This window comes from Sciurus carolinensis, chromosome 7, assembly GCF_902686445.1.
Source record: "Sciurus carolinensis chromosome 7, mSciCar1.2, whole genome shotgun sequence".
Classification (NCBI taxonomy): Eukaryota; Metazoa; Chordata; class Mammalia; order Rodentia; family Sciuridae; genus Sciurus; species Sciurus carolinensis.
In genome coordinates, this window is record NC_062219.1 from 108,934,749 (window position 1) to 108,958,952 (window position 24,204).

Consider the following 24,204-nt stretch of genomic DNA (forward strand, 5'->3'; position numbering starts at 1 on the left):
TAGTTAACATTATCTTAGAAAGAAGTTAAATCAGGGGTATGCATGACTTCGCAATGCTTCCCCTGGCTCCACAAGCAAATGCGATTTCTTCAACGAACGCCAAGGGGCGCCCTCTCCCTCCCCGCTGTACCTGGAACGCCTTTCCCTTGCCGACCGCACAAAGAGCCCGACCTCCTCCCGGGTGACATCACAAAGGGCCGGTCCCCCGCCCCTTCGGCGCCACCACGTGTGTCCCCGTGCTTAACCGCCACCCTACTCAGTCCCTCGCCGGCGGGTCTGGGCAGCGGAGGAGGGTGGTTGGTAGTGGCTGGAAGCTTCGCTATGGGAAGTTGTCCCTTTGCTCTCTCGCGGCTAACCCTCCTCCCTGGTTCTCCGCAGCCGCTGTCGGAGGAGAGCGCCGGGGGGCGCGGGCTGCAGCCGCGGCTGTTTCTCCCAGCCCGGGCGGCCGCGCCGCTCGGCAGGTGCTGAGCGCCTCCAGAGCTCCTTTGCCGCCTCCCTCCCCTGCCCGGCCGCCTGGCTGCCGCAGTGCACATGGGGTGTTGGAGGTAGATGGGCTCCCGGTCCGGGAGGCGGCGGTGGATGCGGCGCTGGGCAGTAGCAGCCGCCGATTCCAGCTGCCGTAGGGCCACGAGCCCCGGGAGTCCCTGCGAGCCCCCGGCTCAGCCATGGGGACCTCCGCGAGCAGCAGCACCGCCCTCGCCTCCTGCAGCCGCATCGCCGGCGGAATTGGAGCCACGATGATCGCGGGCTCCCTTCTCCTGGTGAGCGCTCCGGGGTACCGTGGGTGGCGGCTGCGCGGAGCACAAGGAGCTGCTCTCCGGGAACGGGGCGGGTCCCCTGACCGCTAATGCAGGAGGTGCGGGGTCGAGCCAGCTGGATTGGCAGGGTTGCAAGGGAAGCCAACACAGCGGAGGGCTCCTAGTAGGTCATTTGGGCTCAGGGCTCAGCTAAGGCTTGGGAATGTAGGCGAATTGTTTTCCTTGCAGTCTGGTTGCGCTGGAGGAGGCGAGAGAGGTGGCCGCCCGGCTTCCTGCGCATTTCAGGGCTTTTTTCCCTACTCGGCCTACCTCTCACCCTGTACATCTACCCTCACTCCGACATCCCCACAACCCATCGACCGCTGCCCCTTCTCCATGGTGAGGGGTGGGAGCTGCAGTATAGGAAGCCGATGGCTCGCCGCTTTGTTGCAGCTGCAGTGTCATGTCGGGATGCTACCGCAGTGGGAGAGCGGTACCGGTGCGCCTCGGATACTGGAGACCACTCGGTGCTTCCGCTCGGTGCATTCCGGAGCAGGGCACAGGCCGCCCCTTTCTTCATCCATCTAACATCTCTCATTTCTCCTCCCACTTGGCTCGGGTGGGTCTGTTTCTGAACGAAAAAAAAAAAAAAAAAAAAAAAAAATCCTTAGATCCACTCTCAGGCGCCTTCAAAGCACACCGGCTTGAAGCCAGTCAGCATGCTGGCGCCCGGTGGGGCGGGGGGAGGGGAAAGAGATCTACATAAAGAAAGATTATTTCCTCCAGTCTTTACTATTTTTCATTTACCTGTGGTTAGACAGGTGACCCTGCAGGGTGATGGAGGCTCCTTCAGCACCCAAATTGCATCCACACCTGGGGCGTGCCCTCTGCGTAGTCCTCCATCACCTGTCTGACCAAAACCTGAAAACATCCTTGACCCAAAACTTACAACTTCCCCTAAGTCCCTTCCCCTTGTTTCTCATATTGGGTGAAGGGGTGAATTAGACGGACGAAATGGATGAAATCAGACCTTCAAGCCAATATAAGCTTCCCATGCCTATATTTCATCCCTGCAGGGAGGATGGAGGTTGTTAACTAAAAACCAAACAAAAATGAAAACAAACAAAGAAACAAACAAACAAACAAAAAGAGGCTATTTTCATGGCAGAATTGTGGAAGGGAAAGGCAGGCTTGCTGTCTCCTCCGAAAGAGCTTGCTGACTGGCCAGCCAAAACCTGCTTAGATCCCAGGGCACTGCTGTTGCCATGGCCTGGGAATTCATCCTACAGACACTCTGGTTCCTTGTGTGTGTGTATTTTAAGGGGAAGGGAGAGACTAAAGAAAAGTTTGTTGCTGTTAGCATTTATAATGAGGCAAGTCCGTGTCTCCCTACAGAGACTCTTTTCTGCCCATTTATAATAATGGTAAAACCCAGGTTTGTATCCTTGAAACAAGTATGGTTAGCAGGAAAGGAAGTTCTTGGGGCGCTGAATATGGATTGACAATCGATGTAGAAACATTCTGAAGTCCATGGAAACACCCACCCTAACACGGGTGGATAGGTTTGTTAAAGAATTTTCCTCTTTAAGGCCTTAGACCCACTACTCTAACCCATCACATGTTTGCTGAGTGCCTCTGATACATCTGATTATAATATTCCTCAAAGAGTCCACTCACTGAGTGAATTGTAAGGTGTTATGCAATATTCATTTATTTTACCTTTTAGCATGAGATATGTACTTAAAGAAGGGTTTCACTGTAATCAAAGAGTAGATTTTAACTAACCAAGAAAGGGTCTAGCTCCTTTGCTTGCTCAAAATTTGTGCACTGGATTTGTAACTTAAGACTAGAGAATATGGGTAAAATTTATAATGGGGTTTAGAGGCAATTTCAGAGTGATAACTAATCCAGAATTCCTTCTATTGCTGCTAACTATAATAAAAAGGCTTTGCTTAAATTCATAGAATGGCAGGATTTGACGCCTATCATCCTGGGGGATGATTATTGAGTTTCCTCTTTCATGGCCTTAGATGTACTACTCTAAGTCACCACATCTTTGTTGGGTGCCTCCAAGACATTTGATTATAATACTCCTTATAGGGTCTACTCCATAAGATAATTTTCTATATATCTCCCCAGATACATAGTTGGACTGAGAGGGTGTGCCAGGGATCACCAGGGACTGTGGTATAGCACTCAACCAGGGTGGGGAAGAAATCTTTTGTCCTTTCTGTACCCACTTTACGTGCCCCACACTCCTCAGCACAAGCTTTGTTTTTTATTTTTAATTAATCAATATTTTTTTTTTTTTAGCTGCTGACAGACCTCTTGGGGGGTTGAGAATTGAACCCAGTACCTCACACTGCTAGGCAAGTGCTCTACCACTGAGCCCCAACCCCAGCCCAGGACAAGCTTTGTTAATGTGTGAAACAATGATCTCACTACATTGTTCTGTGAAGTATTTATTTATTCATTGGGAATCTTGATCGAATCACAATGACAGACACCATGTACCTCAGGGAAACGTAGTGAGGTGCTCAGAACCTCCAGTAGTGGGGATGTGGGATGGTTTGATTAAACATTTATTATGGCTTCTAACTACCCCTCTTCCTTCAAAAATCAACCTTTTTGTGTGACAGTCTTTGTTATTGTCATTATTTTTATGACACTTCCTTTTCTTTTTTTCTTTTTGTCCGAAGACAGGGTCTCACTCACGTTTCTTAGGGCCTCCTTAAGTTGTGAAGGCTGACCTTGAACTTGCAACCCTCCTGTCTTAGACTCCTGAGTCGCTAGGATTACAGGCATGTGCCACTGTGCCTAGTAGCTTACTATAGGCTTTTAAAAATACGTACATATACTGGGGTTGTAGCTCAGTGATAGAGTGCTTGCCTAACTTGTGTGAGGCACTGGGTTTGATCCTCAGCACTAAATGAAAATAAATAAATAAAATAGAGGCATTGTGTCCATCTACAACTAAAAAAAACTTAAAAAATTAAAAAATATATGTGTTATATGTATGTGTATATATGCACGGATATCTAGAGAGCAGTTGCTATGTGCCAGATAGATGCTTTATATACAGTATCTCACTTATTCCCAACATCTCTGTCAAGCAGGTGATATTGTCTTCATTTTACTGGTGAGAAAATAGTCTCCAAGAACTTCTTTAGTTCGTCCTAGGCCACATAGCTTTGAAGTAATGGCACTGGGTTGGAACTCCTTAATTAACCTTCTCCCTCAGCCCTGTGCCACATTGCCTGTGTAACAACTTCCAGTTGATAAAAAAGTGCATTAACAGAGAAGGGTCACTGGGGGAAAACTGAGGAGGAAGTCTGGCTGGCTGTAGAACGTAGTGAGAATTACGTGAGTGCCTTTGGAAGGAAGTGTTCTTGCCTCTTCCCTTTTTGCTTCTGATGAAAGTAAAACACAAACTGAAGACAAGGTATGTGTTCCAGACCAAAAGTCTGGAGACAAGGTAAAGGAGACCTTTGGTTTGTGTCAGTTCAAAGAATGCGCTAGAAGAGCTTACCCAGTGCAAGCCAGAGATGCCTCTTGCCCTCAGGGAGCTTTCTGGTACAGATGAGTGGAATGTCAGGAGAGAAAAGAACCACAACTGAGAACACTGGAGCTGAACTTTTGGAAACTATAATTTTTCACGGCGTTTGGATTCCCGATAGGACCGTTTGCTATATATCTGGGCCAGCTGTGTGCTTACAAAACACCCACTATTTGTTTTTGTCACTGTTATTGAGACTGGACATCTAGCTTAGTGCTACCTTCTAACCTTATTGAATCAGTGTCCTAGCATATTGGTACTTTGTTTTGGCTATTTGACTATGCAGATGAGGAGTGGTCTGGTGGGGGTTGACGTGCTAAATCATGTCAAGACATGGTGTAAGTTCATGCAGAACTTAAAATTAGAGCTTATGTTTCCGAAAGATTTTCTCCTGACACTATACTCCTAGAGTCTGATAACTGGAAGGGAGCCCAAAACCTCTGATCTAACACCCTATATTTCTTAGTTGAGAGAAAAAGAACCTAGTTTGAAGAAGGGGATTTTTCTGCTCCATGTTAACAAATAAGCCTACATTGAGCATCCTCTCTGAGTGAGGCACCCACCTAGGATGTGGAAATCCAGAGATGAACTGGAATTTGCATCTTGCCACGAAGGTACAATTTGTAAGATCTGTGGTCATCATTAGTGTTGTTGGGTCTCACTTGCTTATCTGGAACCGGTGGATGAATGTCTTAGATTCAGGGTAATAAACAAAATGTGATTGATGATAAAATCTTTGAAATACCTGAAGTAACTTCTGTTGTTAGTCTGAAAATCAGAGAAAGGCAGCATTTCCAATTTGAGGAAAACGCTTTCCCTCAGTAGGGAAAGTGATTTACAGGAAGTCAGGAATTAGGAGGAATGGGCATCCCAGAACTTGTATTGGAATGAAGGATTCCTGACTTTCTCCACAAGTCATGCCTGCCGCCAAAATTATAGAATGGGTTCAAGCATTCTCATGATAGAAGTAAAGCCTCTTTGGAGGCTCCATTAGTTTTGTGCTTGCTCAGCAAGAGCTTTATAAAACATGTAAACAATAATTGGCTAAAGTAAAGTTTATTAATTTTTTTTTTTTTTTTCTTTTCGTGACGGGAAATGGTCAGATGCATCATCAGACTATTCAGGGGTGGGTATGAATCCAGTGACTTTTCCTTGCATAAACAGCTATGCCTATTTTCCAGTAAGCGCTAATATTCTTCTGACCTTCTTACCCCAAGCAGGCTTGGCAAACTGCAGTGATGCCAGGTCACCAGCAACTTCTTGGCAAACTCAGGTGCTTCTCTTCTGTGGAAAGAGGAGCCTAGATTATCTGAGAACTTTGGGCATGTGTCTAATGATCATCTGGAGCAGATTCAGTCTGGACCATTAGATGTCTGTTTAACAGAATGACAACCAAAGCCATAATAGGAGTCAGCTTGGCCCCCCCAAATTGAATTCCCCTTTAGTGTTAGCAGGAAGCTGAACTTTGTGGCTGGTGTAGTAGCAGCTGCAGAGCTTTGGTTCTTTAGGAATAAAGGGTGTGATCATAAATGAATCCTGGCCTTTCTCCAGTGTTTATATTTGTCAAATACCAAAAAATCAACAAGAATCTTAAATTGGCTTGTCTGTTGCCACCTGGCTTTCCTACCACCTTCCTTTTCTAACCTGAAGCTGAGAGGAACAGAGCCCAGGCAGATGCTACAACCTGGGAGGAACCTGGCAGATGTCAGTGAGTATGGGCAGGACCAACAGTTATGGAGAGGGGAGCTCACTGATATTTAAATCCAGATGGCACTGATATTTGATCCAAAGCAGTAGTGATCTCACCATTCTTAAGGGGCACTAAAGGTCACCCACCAGGAGGATTTTCATATCAGTGTCCTGGCTATGGAGAGGACAGATTTTTGCGGTGAAGGGAAAGCTATGCACAGAGGGGACTCAGGCAGGTGTGGGGCCAGGCAGCACCTGGGTGGGTCATCAGGGTGCTACTCTATGCTGTTTCATCTTCTCTTCAGAATATTAGAAAATTACACCCAAGACTGTCCTAAACAAATAACAACAAAGAAATAAAAACAAAAAGGAGAGAGAGGTTTAGTTAGCTAAGTCGTAGCTAAGTCTTCTTATCTAATATTTATATAATTAATTTTCCATTTTTTCCCCTGCTGCCAGAACTGCTTGGTGTGTCTGTTGTTTGGCACCATTTGCACATCTGTCTGTTTTGGGAGAAGGAGCATGAGCTTAATGGATTTAGAAGAGAGGTGGGGAGCAGGTCCACGAGTCCTGGAATCAAATAAAAGCAGTTGTGAATTCGATAGGGCTTCAAGGGGAGGGACAAGAAAATGCCTATTAATGTTAATCATTGATATCGATGGCTCTAGCCTTCATTTACTGAGTGCTTATCACTGATGTTGAATACCTTCCACAAACCATCTCAGTAAATCACACAAGTCCCCAAGCTAGGAGCATTAACCCCATTTTACAGATAAGGGAATGAGGTTTGAGAGGGTTTATGTTCCTGCTTTTGGCAAGTGCTGGAGAGAGAATTCAAATCTAGGTCAGTGTGGTTTCATACACACTGCTCTTTCTGCCAAATTGAAGGTAGGGGCCAGACCACTTGAATTCACCAGAATTTTGTTTTCTGTTCACTTTCTACACAGAAATGATCTTTCCAGAGAGTTAAGTATGCTCTGATGAGCAGCTCTGCTCCATGATGGTGTTTGGAAGTTTAGCCAAAACTACTAGTAAGAGTAACTTGTGTGTGGATTGAAAGGGGAGGGTGTGGAACCACTGGCAAGCATTTTCCTATGGTGTGACTCTGACGGGCAGTGGTGCCATGGTTAAGATGGAAAGCTACTCCTGCAAATTGAAATGTTATAAATAGGGAATGAATGCTTTGCCTCCCTGCAACTTGGGTCACTTTGAAAAATATTTGCTTAGTGAGTAACAGTGTGACATGGGTTCTGCTTAGTAATGTAGTTTCAACTCACTTATGCTAAGAACCTGAGGGCTTTTAGGAGTTTTTTTTTCCTTGCTGTCAGCTTAATTATTTGTATAGGGTAAGTGCATGGGCTTGGACCGTCTGTTGTTAATATTTCCTTTGTTCTCTTCATTTCAGGTCTCTTAGAAACTGGTTTAACACTGGGATTTGAATGGTTCTACCAGTGTTGGGTGTGTGAGATTAATCACGCTTACTGGTAGCATCCTCTTCAAATATATCTCTTTTGTATATTATAGGGATTGAGTCCACCAGGGAAAGACAGAGGGTGAGGGGAAGTTGTTTAATTGCTGGTACAGGAAAAGTGGTTGGAATTCTGATCTCCTGAAGAACCTTATGACAGACCATTATCTCATTTCTTCTAGATATGGCCAGCTCTACCAATGAAAAGTAGGAGAGGTAGGAGGGTTGGGAAGGCAAAAGGTGACAGGTTCCCAGAATAATTTAATTGGTTATCATCCAACCCTAGCTCCTTTTTTTATGTCTAGAAGTCCATGGCTCTTCTTTCCTCTTGGATTTAAATTGTTTACCTGTTTGTATGTGTGTGTGTGTGTGTGTGTGTGTGAGAGAGAGAGAGAGAGAGAGGTTTCTATCACTGTGACAAAAATGCCTGAGAAAATCAATTTAAAGAAGGAAAGTCTTATTTTGGGTCATGGTTTCAGAACTTTTGGTCCATAGTAATTTGGCCCCATTCTTTGGGCCTGAAGTGAGGTAGAACATCATGATGGAGAGGGTGTTGTGGAGTAAAGCTGCTCAGCACATAGTGAACAGGAAGCAGAGAAAAAGAGAGGTCAGGGTCAAGATAAACCTTTCCAGGGCATGCTCCAATGACCTACTTCCTCTAACTGGGTCCCACTTCCTGAAGTTCTTACTACCTCCAAAAATGGTATCAGTTATGAACGCATCAATGTATTAATCTGCGATTAAAACCCTTCTGATCTAATCACTGCCCAAAAGCTCCACTTCTGAATATTGCTGCATTGGGGACCAAGCCTTCAACACATGAGCCTTTGGGGAACTTTCCAGATCCAAACCATGATACTGGTCCAGGAAAAATTACAGAATGGACAAAGTGTGTGTGTGTCTTTCTGTCCTCATGTTCAGGGGCCAGTGTTGTTTCTTCCACTCAGTTTCTAAGAAAATGGACAGTGTGCTAATCATCTTTGTATTTCTGGTTCAATGTCCTGACACATAGTAGTTAAACAATAAATGCTTGTTGGATGGTTTCCAGAAAGATCTTGCCTTACATTAACTCTTTGTTCATTCTAGACAACTTAGGGGTAGTTGGAGGTTGGGCTACACCTCAATACTTTGAGCTGCAACTCAAGAGTACCTGAGTTATTAAGAAAGAACATTTTAGAACATTTAACATAAGCAAGTTGGCGAACTCAAAGAACCTAGTGGATACAGAATTGTCTTTATGTGTCCGACATATTTAGTTCTCTTCCTTGACAATATTTATGTATGGCTAAAACCAGTGTGTATGTACTTGCTGGTGTTTGATTTTCCTTGTGTAGCTATTTTCTGCTTTCTTACAGAGATATATTTGTATTTTTCATTTATTTAATAAAATTTATGTAGCATCTATTAAATGTCAGTCATGGCTAGAATCTGGGTATATGATAGTGAATGGTTACCCACAATCTCCCCCTCTTGGAGTTCCTAGAAGGGTGATGTTTAATAAGAAGGAACCAAATACAGAGCAGGAGGAAGAGTGTGCCAGGGGGAGAGAACAGCCCAAACAAAAGAAAGAGCCACCATGTTCAGGGAAGGGAAGGAAAGCCATTGTGTTTGGTGTGCTTAGTGAATGGGGGCTTAGATTCTAGTGGAAGAGACAGGAAGATGCTAGATCATACAAGACCTCTGAAGATGTGAAGCCATCAGGATGTCATTCAGAGTGCAGTGAGAAGCAGGATAATAATATGGCTTGAATTAAAAAGAAATTTTAATGATTCCTTTGTGTGTTTCATTTTTGCAGTGCTGGGGATGGGCCTTAGGGCTGGGGATGGGCCCCAGGGCCCTTGTACATACCAGGCAAGCACTTTGCCACTGAGCTATAGCCTCAGTGCCCCCCTCCTTTCTTTAAGGTCACTCTGGCAGCTCTGTGGAGAATGGATTAGAGAGGGGCAGGCAGTGAGGGTGCAGGAGGCTGGTTGGAATTTTTTATAATCGTTTAGGGTAGAGATGATGGTCTTGGGCTAGTGGATTAGAGGTATAGAGCAGAGAGTTTGGAGTTTGCCTATGGTGATAGAAGGGGCCAGGTGGTTTTGAAGTAAAGCAATGAGCAAGGCCTCCTCCCAGGTTCCTAAGTTGAGTGTCTATGGTGGGAAGAACAGACTGGAACAGGAGTGGATGAGATTGGGAACCCCGACAGCCGGGTGTGTATTAAGTTTGAGGTGCCTGTGATTCACCTCAGTTCAGGCCTTCACACCAGCCAGTTTTAAAAGAGCCTCACCCCCTGGTTGGATGTGTTGGGACTTCCTGCTGTTGTCAGGTGCTGTTCTTCTACCAAGCAGTCTCTGGACAAACCAATTACTCTTCTTCCTTTTGGGTTGTTTCCCCGAAGTGTATTCCTCAAAGTGGACTTGCTGGATCAGAGGAAATGAATGAACAGTTTTATGACTTTTACTGCATATTGCCAGATTGTTTTCAGGAAGACAATTAATACAAAGTGCCACCAGTCACCCATAAATGTGTTTTCTATCCCATGACCTGCCAGCAGTGGAGTTTATCATTTTAATTTATTTATGTGCCTTTAACATAGATATTTAAGGTATTTGGTTGTGCAGATTGCCTTTTTGGCCGTTGCTGGAGATGTCACAAATTTATCCATATTATGATTACCATATTATGATTTATATATATTATAATTAATTACTCATGTTGTCCTCTGTCTCAACTGTGGATCAAAGTTATTTTAGTTTCATTTACATTAATTCTTTATACCTTTTTGATTATAAGCTTTTATTAACTGTGTGTATGGAATGTATTTTTACAGTTAGTATTATATCAAACATGAACATTTAGGTTTATATTGTTAAATCTATTTTCTCTTTTTGGTGTCTGAATATTTTTCTTGTTGTTGGTGTTCATTTTATTAGTCAAAATTGATCCCTTAACAGATGAGAAAAACTATTTCAATACTTTGAGTTTTATATATATATATATATATATATATATATATATATTTTTTTTTTTTTTTTTTTTTTGGTACTGGGGATTGAACCCAGGGCTGCTTAACCACTGAGCCACATCCCTAGCCCCTTTTATATTTTATTTAAAGACAGGGTCTTGCTGAGTTACTTAGGACCTCGCTAAATTGCTGAGGCTGGCTTTGAACTCGTGATTATCCTGCTTCAGCATCCCAAGCAGCTGGGATTACAGGCATATGCCACCATGCCCAGATGAATTTTATAATTTTATCATTTTTAAAAAATTTGTTCTACTTAGTTATACCTGACAGCAGAATGCATTTTGACACATCATACATAAATGGAGTATAACTTCTTATTCTTCTGTTGTACATGAGGTAGAGTTACACTTGTTGTGTTATCATAGATGCACATAGGTTAATAATGTCTGATTGATTATACTATCCTTCCTACCCTCAGACTGCCTCCCCTCCATTCACTTCGCCCTGTCTAATCCAGTGTACCCCTGATTTTCCTCAGCACCCCCTTATTGTGAATTAGCATCCACATATCAGAGAAAACATTCAGCCTTTGGTTCTTTGGGATTGGCTTATTTTGCCTAGTATGATATTCTCCAGCTCCATTCATTTACCTGCAAATGCCATAATTTCATTCTTCTTTAAGGCTGAGTAATATTCTATTGTGTATATGTGCCACATTTTCTTTATCCATTCATCTGTCGAAGGGCATCTAGGTTGGTTCTATAATTTTATCTCTTAAAGGTTCGGTCTGTTAACTTTTCTAGGCCTTAATGTCCTATTTGTGGTGAAGAATTACCTACGTGTGTTCTACAGGTTGTTTATGCAAGTTCTGTGAGTAAAGGACTGTGTGGGCAAATACATTTGAGAAGGGCCACACTCCTATAATTACCCATTGTGGTCAGCTCTTCTGCAGGGCCTGCTGGAGCCAACAATAGGTTGATATTAGTTGTGTCTTTCCAAGAGAAGGTTATAAAATAAAAATTGCCTCAACTTCAGACCAGGATGGGTAAATTATCTGTAAAGTGCCAGATAATATGTATTTTTGATTTGGGGGGGCATATGTTCTCTGTAGTAATTATCAATTAATTCTGCCTTTATGTGTAAGAAGAAGAAACCCTAGGCAATACCTCAAAGAATGAACATGGCTGTGTTCCAATAAATCTTTATTTGTGGACATTTGAAATTTGAATTTCATGTAATTTCATACATCCCTGAGTGTTATTCTTTTTTCCCCCCAATTATTCAGAATGTAAAAATCATTCTTAAGCTTGTGAGCTATACAAAAACAGGCAGATGCTAGAGTTTGCTCACTTTTTTTTTTTTTGTAAACCATAAAATCATTAACATCTTAGAGGACTGGATCAGGGAAACTCACCCTGGGAAATGCCTCTTTAATTGCTACTCCAGTTTTCTAAAGTGTACTTATTAATAGTAAATCCTTCTTCTCTCTTGTGCTTTCTCATTTGCTATTTACCACAATTTAATTTTAAATGTTTTGAAAATTGTCCCATGTTTCTCTTTTAAATTGTTGCCATGAAGCCTGTATTGTTTTGTTCTGTAGTGTGCTCCATGTTCAGGAGGGTGTGTTTCAGGATTGCAGCTTTTTAAAATCTGGAATTTTTTATACGTTTCTCAGGAATCGAATATTCGCATCTTAATTGGGATGTGTTAAAAGATGGTCGAATTCTAAGGGAAGCTCAGATATAGTAAGATAATTCAATGAGAGTGATAATTAAAATGACCAACATGTATGATTCTGATTCTCAAAACAGTCTTTGAAGAGGAGGTATTATTCTTACTTCCATTTCACTAATGAGGAAGTGGAGACATAGAAGTTGAGCCACTTGTCAGGGTCACTCATTATTAAGGATAGAAAAAACGCTAGAGTGTTTTTTCCTACCTCCCACCAGACACCATATTCTCCAGTCACACCAACTGGAGTTGGTGTCAATTCTGACACCGTCTACCTGGAGACAGCATCAAATCCCACAGGTTGAGGGCTCAGTTGAGGCCACATGACTGGCCCCCACTTCCGATGCCAATAGCAAGTCCCAGGTTGTGATCTGTGCCTCTGATGGATCAGCTATGAATCAGGGTTCCTCTGACCCCCTCTTTGGATTCAGTTAATTTGCTAGGGTGAGCTCAAGAAGCTCAGGGAAACACTTTACTTACATTTACTGGCTTATTAATAAAGGATATTACAGATGATACAGGTGAACAGTCAGATAGAAGAGATGCATTGGGCAGGACATGTAGGAAGGACCTTGGAGCCCCATGCCCTCTCTGGTTGTGCCACTCTCCAGGCATGTGTTCAGCTATCTGGAAGCTCTCTGAACTCTGTTCTTTTGGGGATTTAAGGAGGCTTCAGGATATAGGTGTGATTGATGGCATCATTAACCATTAGTGTTCAACTCTACCTTTAAACTCTTCCTCCTCCACAGAGGTTGCGGGGTGGAACTAAAAGTCCCAACTCTATAATTTTAGTTTTTCTGGTGACCACACCCCATCCAGAAGCTACCTAGGGGTCTCTAGTCACCAATCATCTCATTAGCATACAAAAACACTTTCATCTCTTTGAATATTCAAAGGGTTTAGGAGCTGGGTGCCTGGAACCAGGGACCAAATATATGTTTTTATATCACACCCAGTCAGTTCCTAGTAGAGCTGGGCTTACTTGGTGCACTCCAGGCTAAAATAGGTTTTGCTTATACATTGATGCTGGAGTTGCTACCCTGGCTGGAAAAGTTGGTTTTGCCTGGGTGTCTATGCTCTTCTGTAAATCCCCCGTGAGTATGGAGCAGCACCCTCCTGTCCGTGCCGACTGTCTTGTATGTGATGCCAACTCGCTTACCACTTAGTGACTAAGTAAGTGGGCAGCCTGCTCATGGCATCTCAGTGTGGTGGAGGTCTTAGAAATAGCTGTGGTGATGGAGGGAGGCGCGGGTGTGTGGTCCAGTGACTGAGCGCAGGGTGCACAAACTCTTCTGCATTGCAGATTCTGGGAAAGCAGCATGGGGTGAAGTCCTGCCTGTGTTTTTCCTTTCCCAGTGTCCCCTGAGCTTGCCTCCCTCTGGTCCCACAGTCAGCACATTCTAACCATGGCATTCTCTCTATATTCACCAGCTTTAAAAGCAGTCCTTGCTTTTGCCCTGGCAACGGAAGACTTTTTTTTTTTTTTTAACCCAAGAGGACAGTAGGAAATGTGAGAGCTGACCAAGTTTATATAACATAAGTGGGAACTGTTCTGCCTGAGATTTGTGAGAGCTTTGTCCTTGAAGCATTCCTTACTGTGTATTCTTTTTTCCCTTCAAATCTGGAGAATTCCGAGTACCCTGTCTTGATATTACAGATTTAACATGATGCTTCTGATAAAGTGGTCAGAAAGTTTAAAAGTATCCAGTTCTGCCTGACTTTTGCCTTGTGGTCATCTGTTAGTGTGCTTTATAGTCACTGTCACAGGATTAACTTGGTTGCCTAATAGTCTCCACAGTCACCAGATTTCCTCTTAAAACAGACGAGCTTTATGCAGCATTGAAAAATATTCTACAGCAATCTCCCAAGTGATCTCCTTGCTTATCTATCATGAATAGTGAAAGTGTATCACTGCCTTGAATTTGCACATTTCCCATTAAAATATTATTATTATTTGATAAGGGCAAGAACCACATAAATGTGTTGTAATCATAGCTTCAAGGAAGTTTTGTTTGTTTGAAAGATGAGATCACAGAATAAGGATTGTTAAAGAGTAAGTAGGCATCAACATTCTGGTGTGTGTTTGTGCAGCCGGGTGCTTCTTGTGTTCTGTCAGGCCCATCCCTGTGCCCTGGAGTATAAGTGAAAGAGCACAGGCGTGGTTTGGGTCACCAGGGTAAGCACTGAGATCCTGGAAGCCTTTACAGCTGGTTATTTACAGAGACTTCTTCCCTGCTTTGGAATTTGTTTTGTTCTGCTTTTTACCTTTTAATCATGCAATGTTTATTGTGTTCCTACATCATGTATGGCTTGGGGTAGTATATGATATTTGCTTCTGTCATCTGTTGTTGTTTTTGAAATAAATGTTCTGAAGTTTAAACTAGAGAGGAGTTTAGCTAACTTTTGAGAATAATCTCATTACACTGCTTATAATTTTAAGCATCAAGTTAGTGTAATCTTCTTTTAAAAAAATGAAAGGGAAATGTTTTAACTCTTCAATACATTAGCTTTCCATCTTAAATACCATGTAAAGGGTAATTCTTGTAAGCCCAGCAGTGGTTCTGTTAAAAGTGATGCCCTTGGTGTCTTTGGAGGTGAAATGAACTATTTGCCCTCACACCGATAGGTTCTAGGCGACACTCTCATGTTATACAACTAAGTTGTGGGGGTTTCTCACACTTGTGTTTATATACTTGCTCATTTTTGGCAACCATCCCCCACCTTTTCATCTACTGTTTCTAGTTATTCATGGTCTGCAAATTTATTCATTTAGTCCACATACGCTGGTGAGGTAAACAATGAATTAGGTCCTCCAGGCTTGGATAGGACCAGTGTGTAAAATAGGCCTCATCCTTGTCCTCATGCATCTTGTGGTCCAGAAGGGAAGACACACTAAACCCATAAAATGTGGACATAGAAAATTATGGTAGTCTTAAAGGGGAAAAAGAGGTTGGGAGAGGTTGTGAACTTATTTTCCACTGGGGAGGGGCAGGCATGGATAGCATTCCAGAGGGGTCCTGTCTCTGTTAATGATTTTGCATTCCATCTGAAGTCATGTGGGAAGCCACGGAGAATTTTAAGCTGGGTATGAGGATCCGATTTGGTGGGTGAGTTGGAGCGGGTGGTACAGAAAGGAAGAGCGTAACTGCAGCATTCATTGTTAAGCTCTCAGAGGAGGTCTGAGGGTTCCTGTGAACTTGTCATTTCTGTATTTTTGACATTTTTTTTTTTTTTTGACCGCACAGTGCAGGTATTGCCAGACTTTTCCTTTAAAGGGCCAGATGCTAAATCTTTTGAGTTTGTGGACCTTTGTTGCAGCTATCCAGCTCTTCCATTGCAGTGTGAAAGTAGCCACAGGCAATACCTACACAAATATCTGAATTCCATTAAACTCGTCTGTTAGAACAATGGGCTTGTTGGATTTAGTTAACTGGCCCCCAGCTCAGAGGATGCTTTGCTTATTATTTCTGCCATCTTCATTAAGGAGATTGTTGAGCAAACGAGGAAATGTAGTTTACATGGTTGTCCCTGGCCTTGAGCTGCTTATAATCATTGTGGGAAGATAAGTATATACACTTACGAGGCCATTAGCGAATATTAAAAGACAATATATAATTAGGCACCAATATGATGAACAGAAACAGGAAATGTGATGAAGAGTTTGCTCATCTCCTTGGAATCTGGGTGTCTAGAGGTGTGTGGAATTTGAGTGTCTAAAAGCTTCACAAAGTGGTGGACCTTGACAACAGTAATCACAACATAGAAGGTTAGAGTTGAATGCAACCTAGTCTAAACCTGCTAATTTTATAAGTAGACCAACATCCAGCTGATTTTAAGACAGAGGTTGGACAAGAATAGAAATCTTTTCTAAATCTTTGCCCAGATATTCTTTCTATCCTAGATTTAGTCCACCCATGGACTGGAAATACATATATGGTAGATTCTTACTAATAGAGAAGAGAGGATAGAGAAAGATGTTTCAAGTTATGGGTTGTACTGAAACTTCTTTTGATCTGGAAGAAAGCAATTCTCAAAAGATGGAGCAGTATTGTTGCTTCTGCCATTTGGAATGGGAAGGAAAGAAAAGAGAAACTGGGTGGTTTAGGGGTAGGGAAGGAGGGACTTAAAGAAGATTGGAAAACGTATGCATTAACGAGAAGGTGATCTCCATGGGCTTAGGTGGAAAAATCTCTAAGTTATTGCATACCCATTATAGATGAAGAGGTCTGACTTTAGAGAGAATGAAGTAGTCTAGAGTTTGGATGTGCAGATTTTATGCAGTATTAGAAATTAAACAAAAACAAATCACCACACAGTTCATAGGGCCTGTCCTTTTTAGATACAAAACCAAAAGAAAACCTAAAGCCACAGCAACGGCTAACTTAAAGTATGTCCATATGTATTATGTACAGATACTCAGAAAAAGGTCTGGAAGATGTGCACCAAAATTAAGTGCAGGCCCCTCTGGGGGGATGTGAGTGGATTTGAGCAGAGAGATAATTGTTAGAATTAATGCAAGAATGTTTATATTTGTTATAAAATACTAATAAAGAACGTTAAGATAATTAAAAGTGCCAGGTTGGGTAAGAGATCTGGAGGAAGTCCCTCTGACAGAGATGGGATTGGGCTGTGTCCATATTATGTCTTATAATCAGAGAAGATTAGAGCCAGAGGGGGTCCTGGCTTAGTTTGGGGGTCCAAAACATAGTTGGACAGTGAAACAAACCACAGCTAAAACAAAACAAATTCTTGGTCCCATTACGGGCTCATAATGATCTGAGGGTATGAGACTAGGGATATGAAGTTTTTTGTTGTTGTTGTTGTTGTTGTTTTTAAACAAAGCTTCCCCGGTAGTTTTGGTACTGCATTTGAGACCTGAGTGAGGCTTTGGTGAAGAACCTCTGATCTAGTTTATCCATCTGTACCAATGGGAGGATTAAGGTTCTTGATCAGGTTGGACCCAGTCTTGGGTTTTCTGGCTCCTACTTTCCCACATTTCAATGACTGTGCCTCCTGCTTTCCTTTGTATCAGCCTTAGGTATCATCTAAATTTGTTTTACATTATACAGAGACCATCCTTAAATCTATATGTCTGTATAGATTATTTTGAGAGGGGGTCTTGCTTAGTTGCTTAGGACCTCACTAAGTTGCTGAGGCTGACCTTGAACTTGTGATCCTCCTTGCCTCCTGAACTGCTGGGATTACAAGTGTGCACCACCACACCCAGCTTTAAATATTGTTTTTAAAATTGATCTACCTCATCCTCACTATACCCATTACTTTATCCGCAGGATCATCTCTGAGAATGATTTTTCCTGTGTTTAATTTTCTTAGAAGCCGAGGGATTGCCACCAGGCTAGTGGGAAAAAACTAGGAGATCAGGAGTCTGCAGTGGACTAAAAGATCTCACTATAACAACTTCTCTTAGGTGCCATCTATCTCTGTAAAGAAAAAGGAGAGGTTGCCACCACTTCCTCCACATGGTTCCCCCAGTTTTGAAGCATAGTGGGTTTAGCCCCTGACTTTAGAATTAGAAGAGATCTTTTCAGAATCATTTTAGGAATTAACCCTCTTTCAAGTGAATTCTTTAATTGGAAGACAGGCTCATTAGCACATGGGTAAAGTGGAACTGCTGTTTGAGGCAGAGGTGGGGGTCTTGGAACCTACTTCTCACTCTTTGGTCCAAGAGACGGCCCTATGAACTGTGTCCTCTATAGTGCTCTTTTGAGTCCAGTTTGAAAGCCATCTCTTTCTTCTTCTTTCTCCTTCCGTAGTAACCATTAAGCAAATCCAGCCAACCAAGCCCTCAAATCTGTTACCTTCTCTCTGTTTCCATGGCTGCCATGCTAGTCCCAGTCACCAGTGACTTTCACCTAGGCTCTCACCTCCTAGTGCACTTTTTCATCCACTTCCACTCTTCACCTTCCACTTTGCAATCAGATACTTTTTATTCACAAATGTGATGACATGCCCCCCCCATATAAACCTAAAATCACTTGTCATTGCAGTTTGAGTTAAGATAAAAATTTCGAGTCTCTCCAACTTTAGCTGTGGCCACTCTGATGCATCTCAAGGTAGAGACTTAGCTTTTTAGTTCCTGATAGGAGCTTCCTTATCCTTCAAACTTTTGCTCTGGAGTTCGCACTGCCTAATCCCCTCCACTTCTCCTTGCCTTCACCCCTGGAGTTAATTTCTGCTTCTCCATTCTTGAAAGCTTCTTTAAAACATTTCTTTAACTTTTCTGAGCTAAGAAGTGCCTGTCAATGCCCTCTGACAGAATTCTATTTCTCCTTCTCTACAGCAGTCTTGGTTCTGGCTAATTACTGGTTTTATTGCTTTCGTACATCTCACCTGGAATAGAATTCTATTTTTTTTTTTTTCAAAATTCTATCTTTAACCCATGGCATGGTGCTTCACATACACATAGTGGGTCTTCAAGAAATATTTGTCCAATGAACTCATAGTGTCTAGTTTTCACACAAATCTCACTTCTGTTGTTTAGCCCAGGTAAGACTATAAAAGCATCTATTGTGTGTTAGCTGGTTTTTGGGGCTGGAAGTGCAGCCTGTAGTATGAGGTAACTTACAGATCCATTTTCAGACTCTTAAGAACTGATAAATCCACTGGGAAAGAGTGTAGGTGCAGTGAGGTTTGGAGGAAGAATTTGTGACTGCTAGAGAGACCTGGTAACTCAGTAGTCAGGGGTCTTATGGAGAACCTGTCATCCCCTATTTTAAATTTAAAAGAGCATTCTCCAGGGGAGATATACACAGCTGTAGGAAATTGTTTTAGTAAGTGTTTTTGCTGCTCTGACCAAAAGACCTGATAAGAACAATTTTAAAGAGGAAAAGTTTACTTTGGGACTCACAATTTCAGAGGTCTTAGTCCATAGATAGCTGACTCCATTTCTCAGGGCCTGAGGTGAGGCAGAACATGATGGCAAAGTATGTGGCAGAGGAAAACAACTCCCCAGTTGGAACCAGGAAGCAGAGGGAGGGAGGGAGGGAGGGAGGGAGAGAGAGAGAGAGAGAGAGAGAGGGAACATTTCACTTGCCAAGAACTAAATATATACCTCTCAAAGACAGGTCCCCTAATGACCCACCTCTATCAGCCATACCCTACCTGCCTATGGTTACCACCTAGTGAATCTCTATTGGGATTAATGTACTGATTAGGTTAAAACTCTCATAACTAGATCATTTCACTTCCAAACTTTCTTGCATTGTTTCGCATGAACTTTTGCGGGGATACCTCATATCTAAACCATATCAGAAGTCTACCCTGAAACCTATGCCCATATACGCATGCAGTGCCATTTTGTGACCCGTGCTCGTTCTGTAAAGCCACCCTCCTGTGTGTGTGTGTGTGCGCGCGCGTGTGTGGCTGGCTGACTTCCCAGCCTTCCACAGAGGAAGGGAGGTTGACTTAGGTCATGCTGCACATCAGAGTGATGATGCTCATCCCTGACCACCACTCACAGGCTGGGTCTCAGATTCTGTTGCCTGCTTTCATTTGGGTTATTTATAAGTATTTCAAACTTTCCAGGATGCTATGGCTATCTAAAACTGCTTTTTCATGTAGACATTTCATAATTAATAGAAGTATGGAGCAGAGAGCCCTTGGATACCCCTTGGACCCTGACTTCAGTTTGGGGGAGATTGGAACCAATCTTGTTCTTGATATACTTGCCAAATGAACTCAGCCTCCACAGGACAGTTTCCTCTACCTAACGCATCTGCATTGCTCAGAAAAGTGTGGCTAGAGATGATTTTGCAAATAGAAGGGGCAAGAAAAGGAAATATAAAGCCAGAAGTGAAAAGGGAAGACATCACAGAATTTATCATCAAGAGGGAGGTTCTTTTCCTTTGGGTTCAAAAGTTAAGCATTTTTTTTTTTTCCTTTTGGTCTCAGATTAAAGAAAAACCTGAATATTATAGGCCAAAAATTGTTCCTTGTCATATAACAGGAGGTTTGTTTGGGATAAGAGAATTTAAGGGGAAATACTTTTGGTTCCTATAGTTAAATTCTGGGGCAGAGGAGGAACTGAACCTTGAATGAAGTTTCAAGATGCTAATACAGGAACTCTAATCACTTTGAAAAAAATCTGGGTTTATTCTCTTAGTTACTGGTTCAGTGGTAAATTTAGTGGGAATTTGCTTGGGCAGATAGTTGGTAGTTAAAGACAGCCATTATTTTCTTACAAACTTTCTCCATTTCATAGAGGACAGTGAGAACTGTTGGAGACTCTCAATCTTCATTACTGCAGAAAAGCTTTCTATTCTTATTTTCCCACTTCTCAGAAGGACCTTAGTATTTAGTACCACAAAAATAATTTACTTTCCTCTAGAGTTTTCATCTTGAAACTAGCCTAAAATCCTTTTTGCTGAGTGAAATTTCTGTTCTATGAAAGACATTGAAATGTCTATTGAGTCCCTCTTGCTGGGTCTTGGTGGCTGCAGGCCCATGACCTACCAGCTGCAGGCTTCAGAAGCTGTACAAATAGGGTGTGAATATGAAAGCATCAACTCTGTTATTTAAAGCACATTACCAGGAAGGCCAAGGGCCTGCCTCTGTTTTGAAAAAGGAAGTTTAACTTCATATAGAAGAAACATTTGGGAAAAATTATGCCAAGTCTATAGGTTAACCCTAACCAGGCAATATGGCGCTAGGGAAGTGGTAACTTGAATACATGCCATCTTGGTTCTCAGTTGCTTTGTTTTACTATTGAGAAATGGCAGCTTAACATTTGGGTCAGGGAAAGGAAGACAACTATTCAGCAAGTTATTTTCTTCTTACTTTAGTATTTTTACTTCTATATAGCATCATCATCACCATTATTTTTAATTTGTGGTACTGAGCTATATCCCTATCCCATATATAGCATTTTTAAATACTATCCACAGAGTGCTTTCATATTCATATTATTAAATGATTTTTATAATCAATTTGGAGAAGTGTTGTCAGCTTCATTTTACAGATGGAAAATGGGGAGCTGAGTGAGGCAAAGGTCAGGCAACTGAACCAAAGCCTCACAGCCAGTAGATCAGGCACTAATGTGGAGTTCAAGTCTTCATTTGCCTCTTCCTGTGTCTTGAGGCAGTAGTGTTAAGTGGATGTAGCATTGGTCAGACCTTTAACAAGAATGATGCTGGTGGTGTTGGGATTGCTGTTCCTTTCTTCTCCTCTTGTCCTATATAACACCTTGGTTTTTGTTCCTTCCCTTTCCCCTTTTATTTCTTTCAGCTTGGACTCCTTAGCACCACCACGGCTCAGCCAGAACAGAAGGCCCCAAGTCTCACTGGCACATACCGCCATGTTGACCGTGCCACTGGCCAGGTGCTAACCTGTGACAAGTGTCCAGCAGGAACCTATGTCTCTGAGCATTGTACCAACACAAGCCTGCGTGTTTGCAGCAGTTGCCCTCCAGGGACCTTTACCAGGCATGAGAATGGCATAGAGAGATGCCATGACTGTAGTCAGCCATGCCCCCGGCCAATGGTTGAGAAATTACCTTGTGCTGCCTTGACTGACCGAGAATGCACTTGCCCACCTGGCACGTTCCAGTCTAATGGTACCTGTGCCCCCCACACAGTGTGTCCTGTGGGTTGGGGTGTGCGGAAGAAAGGGACAGAGAATGAGGACGTGCGGTGTAAGCAGTGCGCTCGGGGTACCTTCTCTGATGTGCCTTCTAGTGTGATGAAATGCAAAGCATACACAGACTGTCTGAGTCAGAACCTGGTGGTGATCAAGCCGGGGACCAAGGAGACAGACAACGTCTGTGGCACACACCTGGCCTCCAGCACGGCCCCGCCTTCCCCTGGCACAGCCATCTTTTCACGCCCTGAGCACATGGAATCCCATGAAGTCCCTTCCTCCACTTATGTTCCCAAAGGTAATTTAACCTCATGAATTATTTCTTTGAGGAAGGCTTTGAGTCCACTGGAAGTACTGTCAGTGGGCTTGTGCCAAGGATATGGTCTCCATTTTGTGTATCCCAAAGTCATCCCTTGGAGAAGGGCCCTTCATTTTGTGGCTAATTAAATCTGGCTTCTTTTGAGTTATTAGAAACATTTAAACTTAGGCATTTTCTATTAGGAGAGATCAAATATCTAAAAACTAGGTCACATCAAGAAAAATAAGAACCTAGAGAAATAAGGACAGCATATGACCTCATGTAAGTTACTTAACCTCTTCAGGTCTCTGTTTCAAACTTGCCAAGTGAGTGATTTAAGTGTTTAATGTTCCTTCCACATTAAGTTCTCTAACATGGACTCGATCCTGGTTGAACACCACTGGAAGGAAAGAGAGAGAGAAAGGGAGAAATAGCCATTACAACTGGAAGAAAGAGATGAAAATTGAATCCAAGGTGGGTCTAAGAATGTGAAGGAAACTTGGAAGCTTCAGAAGACAAGCAAATATAGATCAGATTGAAGATGACTAGCATTCACATCTGAAAAAGAATAACTTAGTGTTTTTTCAATGGTCCTATGCCTATCATCAAATATCCCAGTTTTCCTGAGATTCCATTTGAACCTCTAGCAGAATATGAGTTAGCCTTTATTTTCAATCCTTTTTGATTGAATTTAATTTTCATGAGATGATAACCAACTTGAGCTGTACTTCCTAGCAAACTCCCTTGGTCCTCACCATAACACTATAGGGAGAACCTTTTCACATCTGCCATTTTGAAATAAAGAAACAGACTCAAAGAGTTCAAATGGCCACTCCACACTTTCTCAGGGGATGACACAAGGCCTGGCTTTGTCTGTGGGGTCTCAAAATTCCCATTTCTCACACTCCTTAATGAGACTACTTGGGGAAGCTTCTCTGAAGGAAGTCCACTCATGTCAGCCCCAATCTTGTTTAATCTATTGATAACAGGTGCTAAAAAAGTCCTGCCCTATTTTATTCACTGACCTGTTCCACCAACTTTCCACTTAATCAACCTGGATTTGTATTTGAGCTCTTTATCTTAGTCATATGCTCAATTTTATCATTGTATCATGAAATAGTCCAAAGATAAGAGAGGAGGAGAATGAACAAAGAAATTAATTTTGAACTAGTTTTCCGAATAATCAAAACAATTTAGAATTGACAGGAGCACTGAACACACATCTCTCCACTTAGGATATGATGTTCAGATGGTGGATCCCTGAGTGTTTCCTTATTTTTTGTGCAAGAAAGTGAGTTTAGCTATTCAGATTTTACCTTCTAAATAAAGGTGCTTTTCATAAACACCTTTATGAAAATGTGGAATATAATTTATTCTTAAACTTCAAAGTTCTTATCTTTGATTATCTGGCCTAATCTGGAGATGACCAGGGAGAGGAGGGAATATATAGATCCCCAAATATAGAAAAGCTCTTCCCCGCTCCTTACTCTTTTTTCTAGGCATGACCTCAACAGAATCCAACTCTTCTGCCTCTGTTAGACCAAAGGTACTGAGTAGCATCCAAGAAGGGATAGTCCCTGACAACACAAGCTCAGCCAGTGGTGAGGAAGGTGTGAACAAGACCCTCCCAAGCCTCCAGATAGTCAGCCACCAGCAAGGCCCCCACCACCGACACATCCTGAAGCTGCTGCCATCCATGGAGGCCACCGGGGGTGAGAAGTCCAGCACGCCTATCAAGGGCCCCAAGAGGGGCCATCCCAGGCAGAATGTACACAAGCATTTTGACATCAATGAGCACTTGCCCTGGATGATTGTGCTTTTCCTGCTGCTGGTGCTTGTGGTGATAGTAGTGTGCAGTATCCGGAAAAGTTCCAGGACTCTGAAAAAGGGGCCCCGGCAGGATCCCAGTGCCATCGTGGAAAAGGCAGGGCTGAAGAAATCCATGACTCCAACTCAGAACCGAGAGAAGTGGATCTACTACTGCAATGGCCATGGTGAGCCTTCTCTTTTCTCCTTGTTTGCAGCTGTCCCTGCCTTTCCCCAGCTCATTTTCTGAAGGAATGGGAAATGCATAGTTTGTGGAAGCTCCTTTGGGACACCAAGTGCTACTTGATCTAGTTGTGTTTTGGCAAATGATTCTGACCATCTCATCAGAACAAATTCAGAGAGAATACCTCTCTT

At 42.6% G+C, this 24,204-nt stretch overlaps 1 protein-coding gene across 1 annotated transcript in view; it reads left to right on the plus strand.

The window, feature by feature from the left end:
• The first annotated feature begins 242 nt into the window (after nt 1-242).
• The window catches only part of Tnfrsf21 (TNF receptor superfamily member 21), a 66,156-nt gene continuing 42,194 nt past the window's right edge, over nt 243-24,204 (plus strand). The window contains exons 1-3 of the mRNA XM_047559421.1: nt 243-761; nt 21,375-22,023; nt 23,523-24,017. Coding sequence (XP_047415377.1) covers nt 666-761; nt 21,375-22,023; nt 23,523-24,017 — 1,240 coding nt within the window. The 5' untranslated portion in view covers nt 243-665. The remainder of the gene's footprint in view (nt 762-21,374; nt 22,024-23,522; nt 24,018-24,204) is intronic.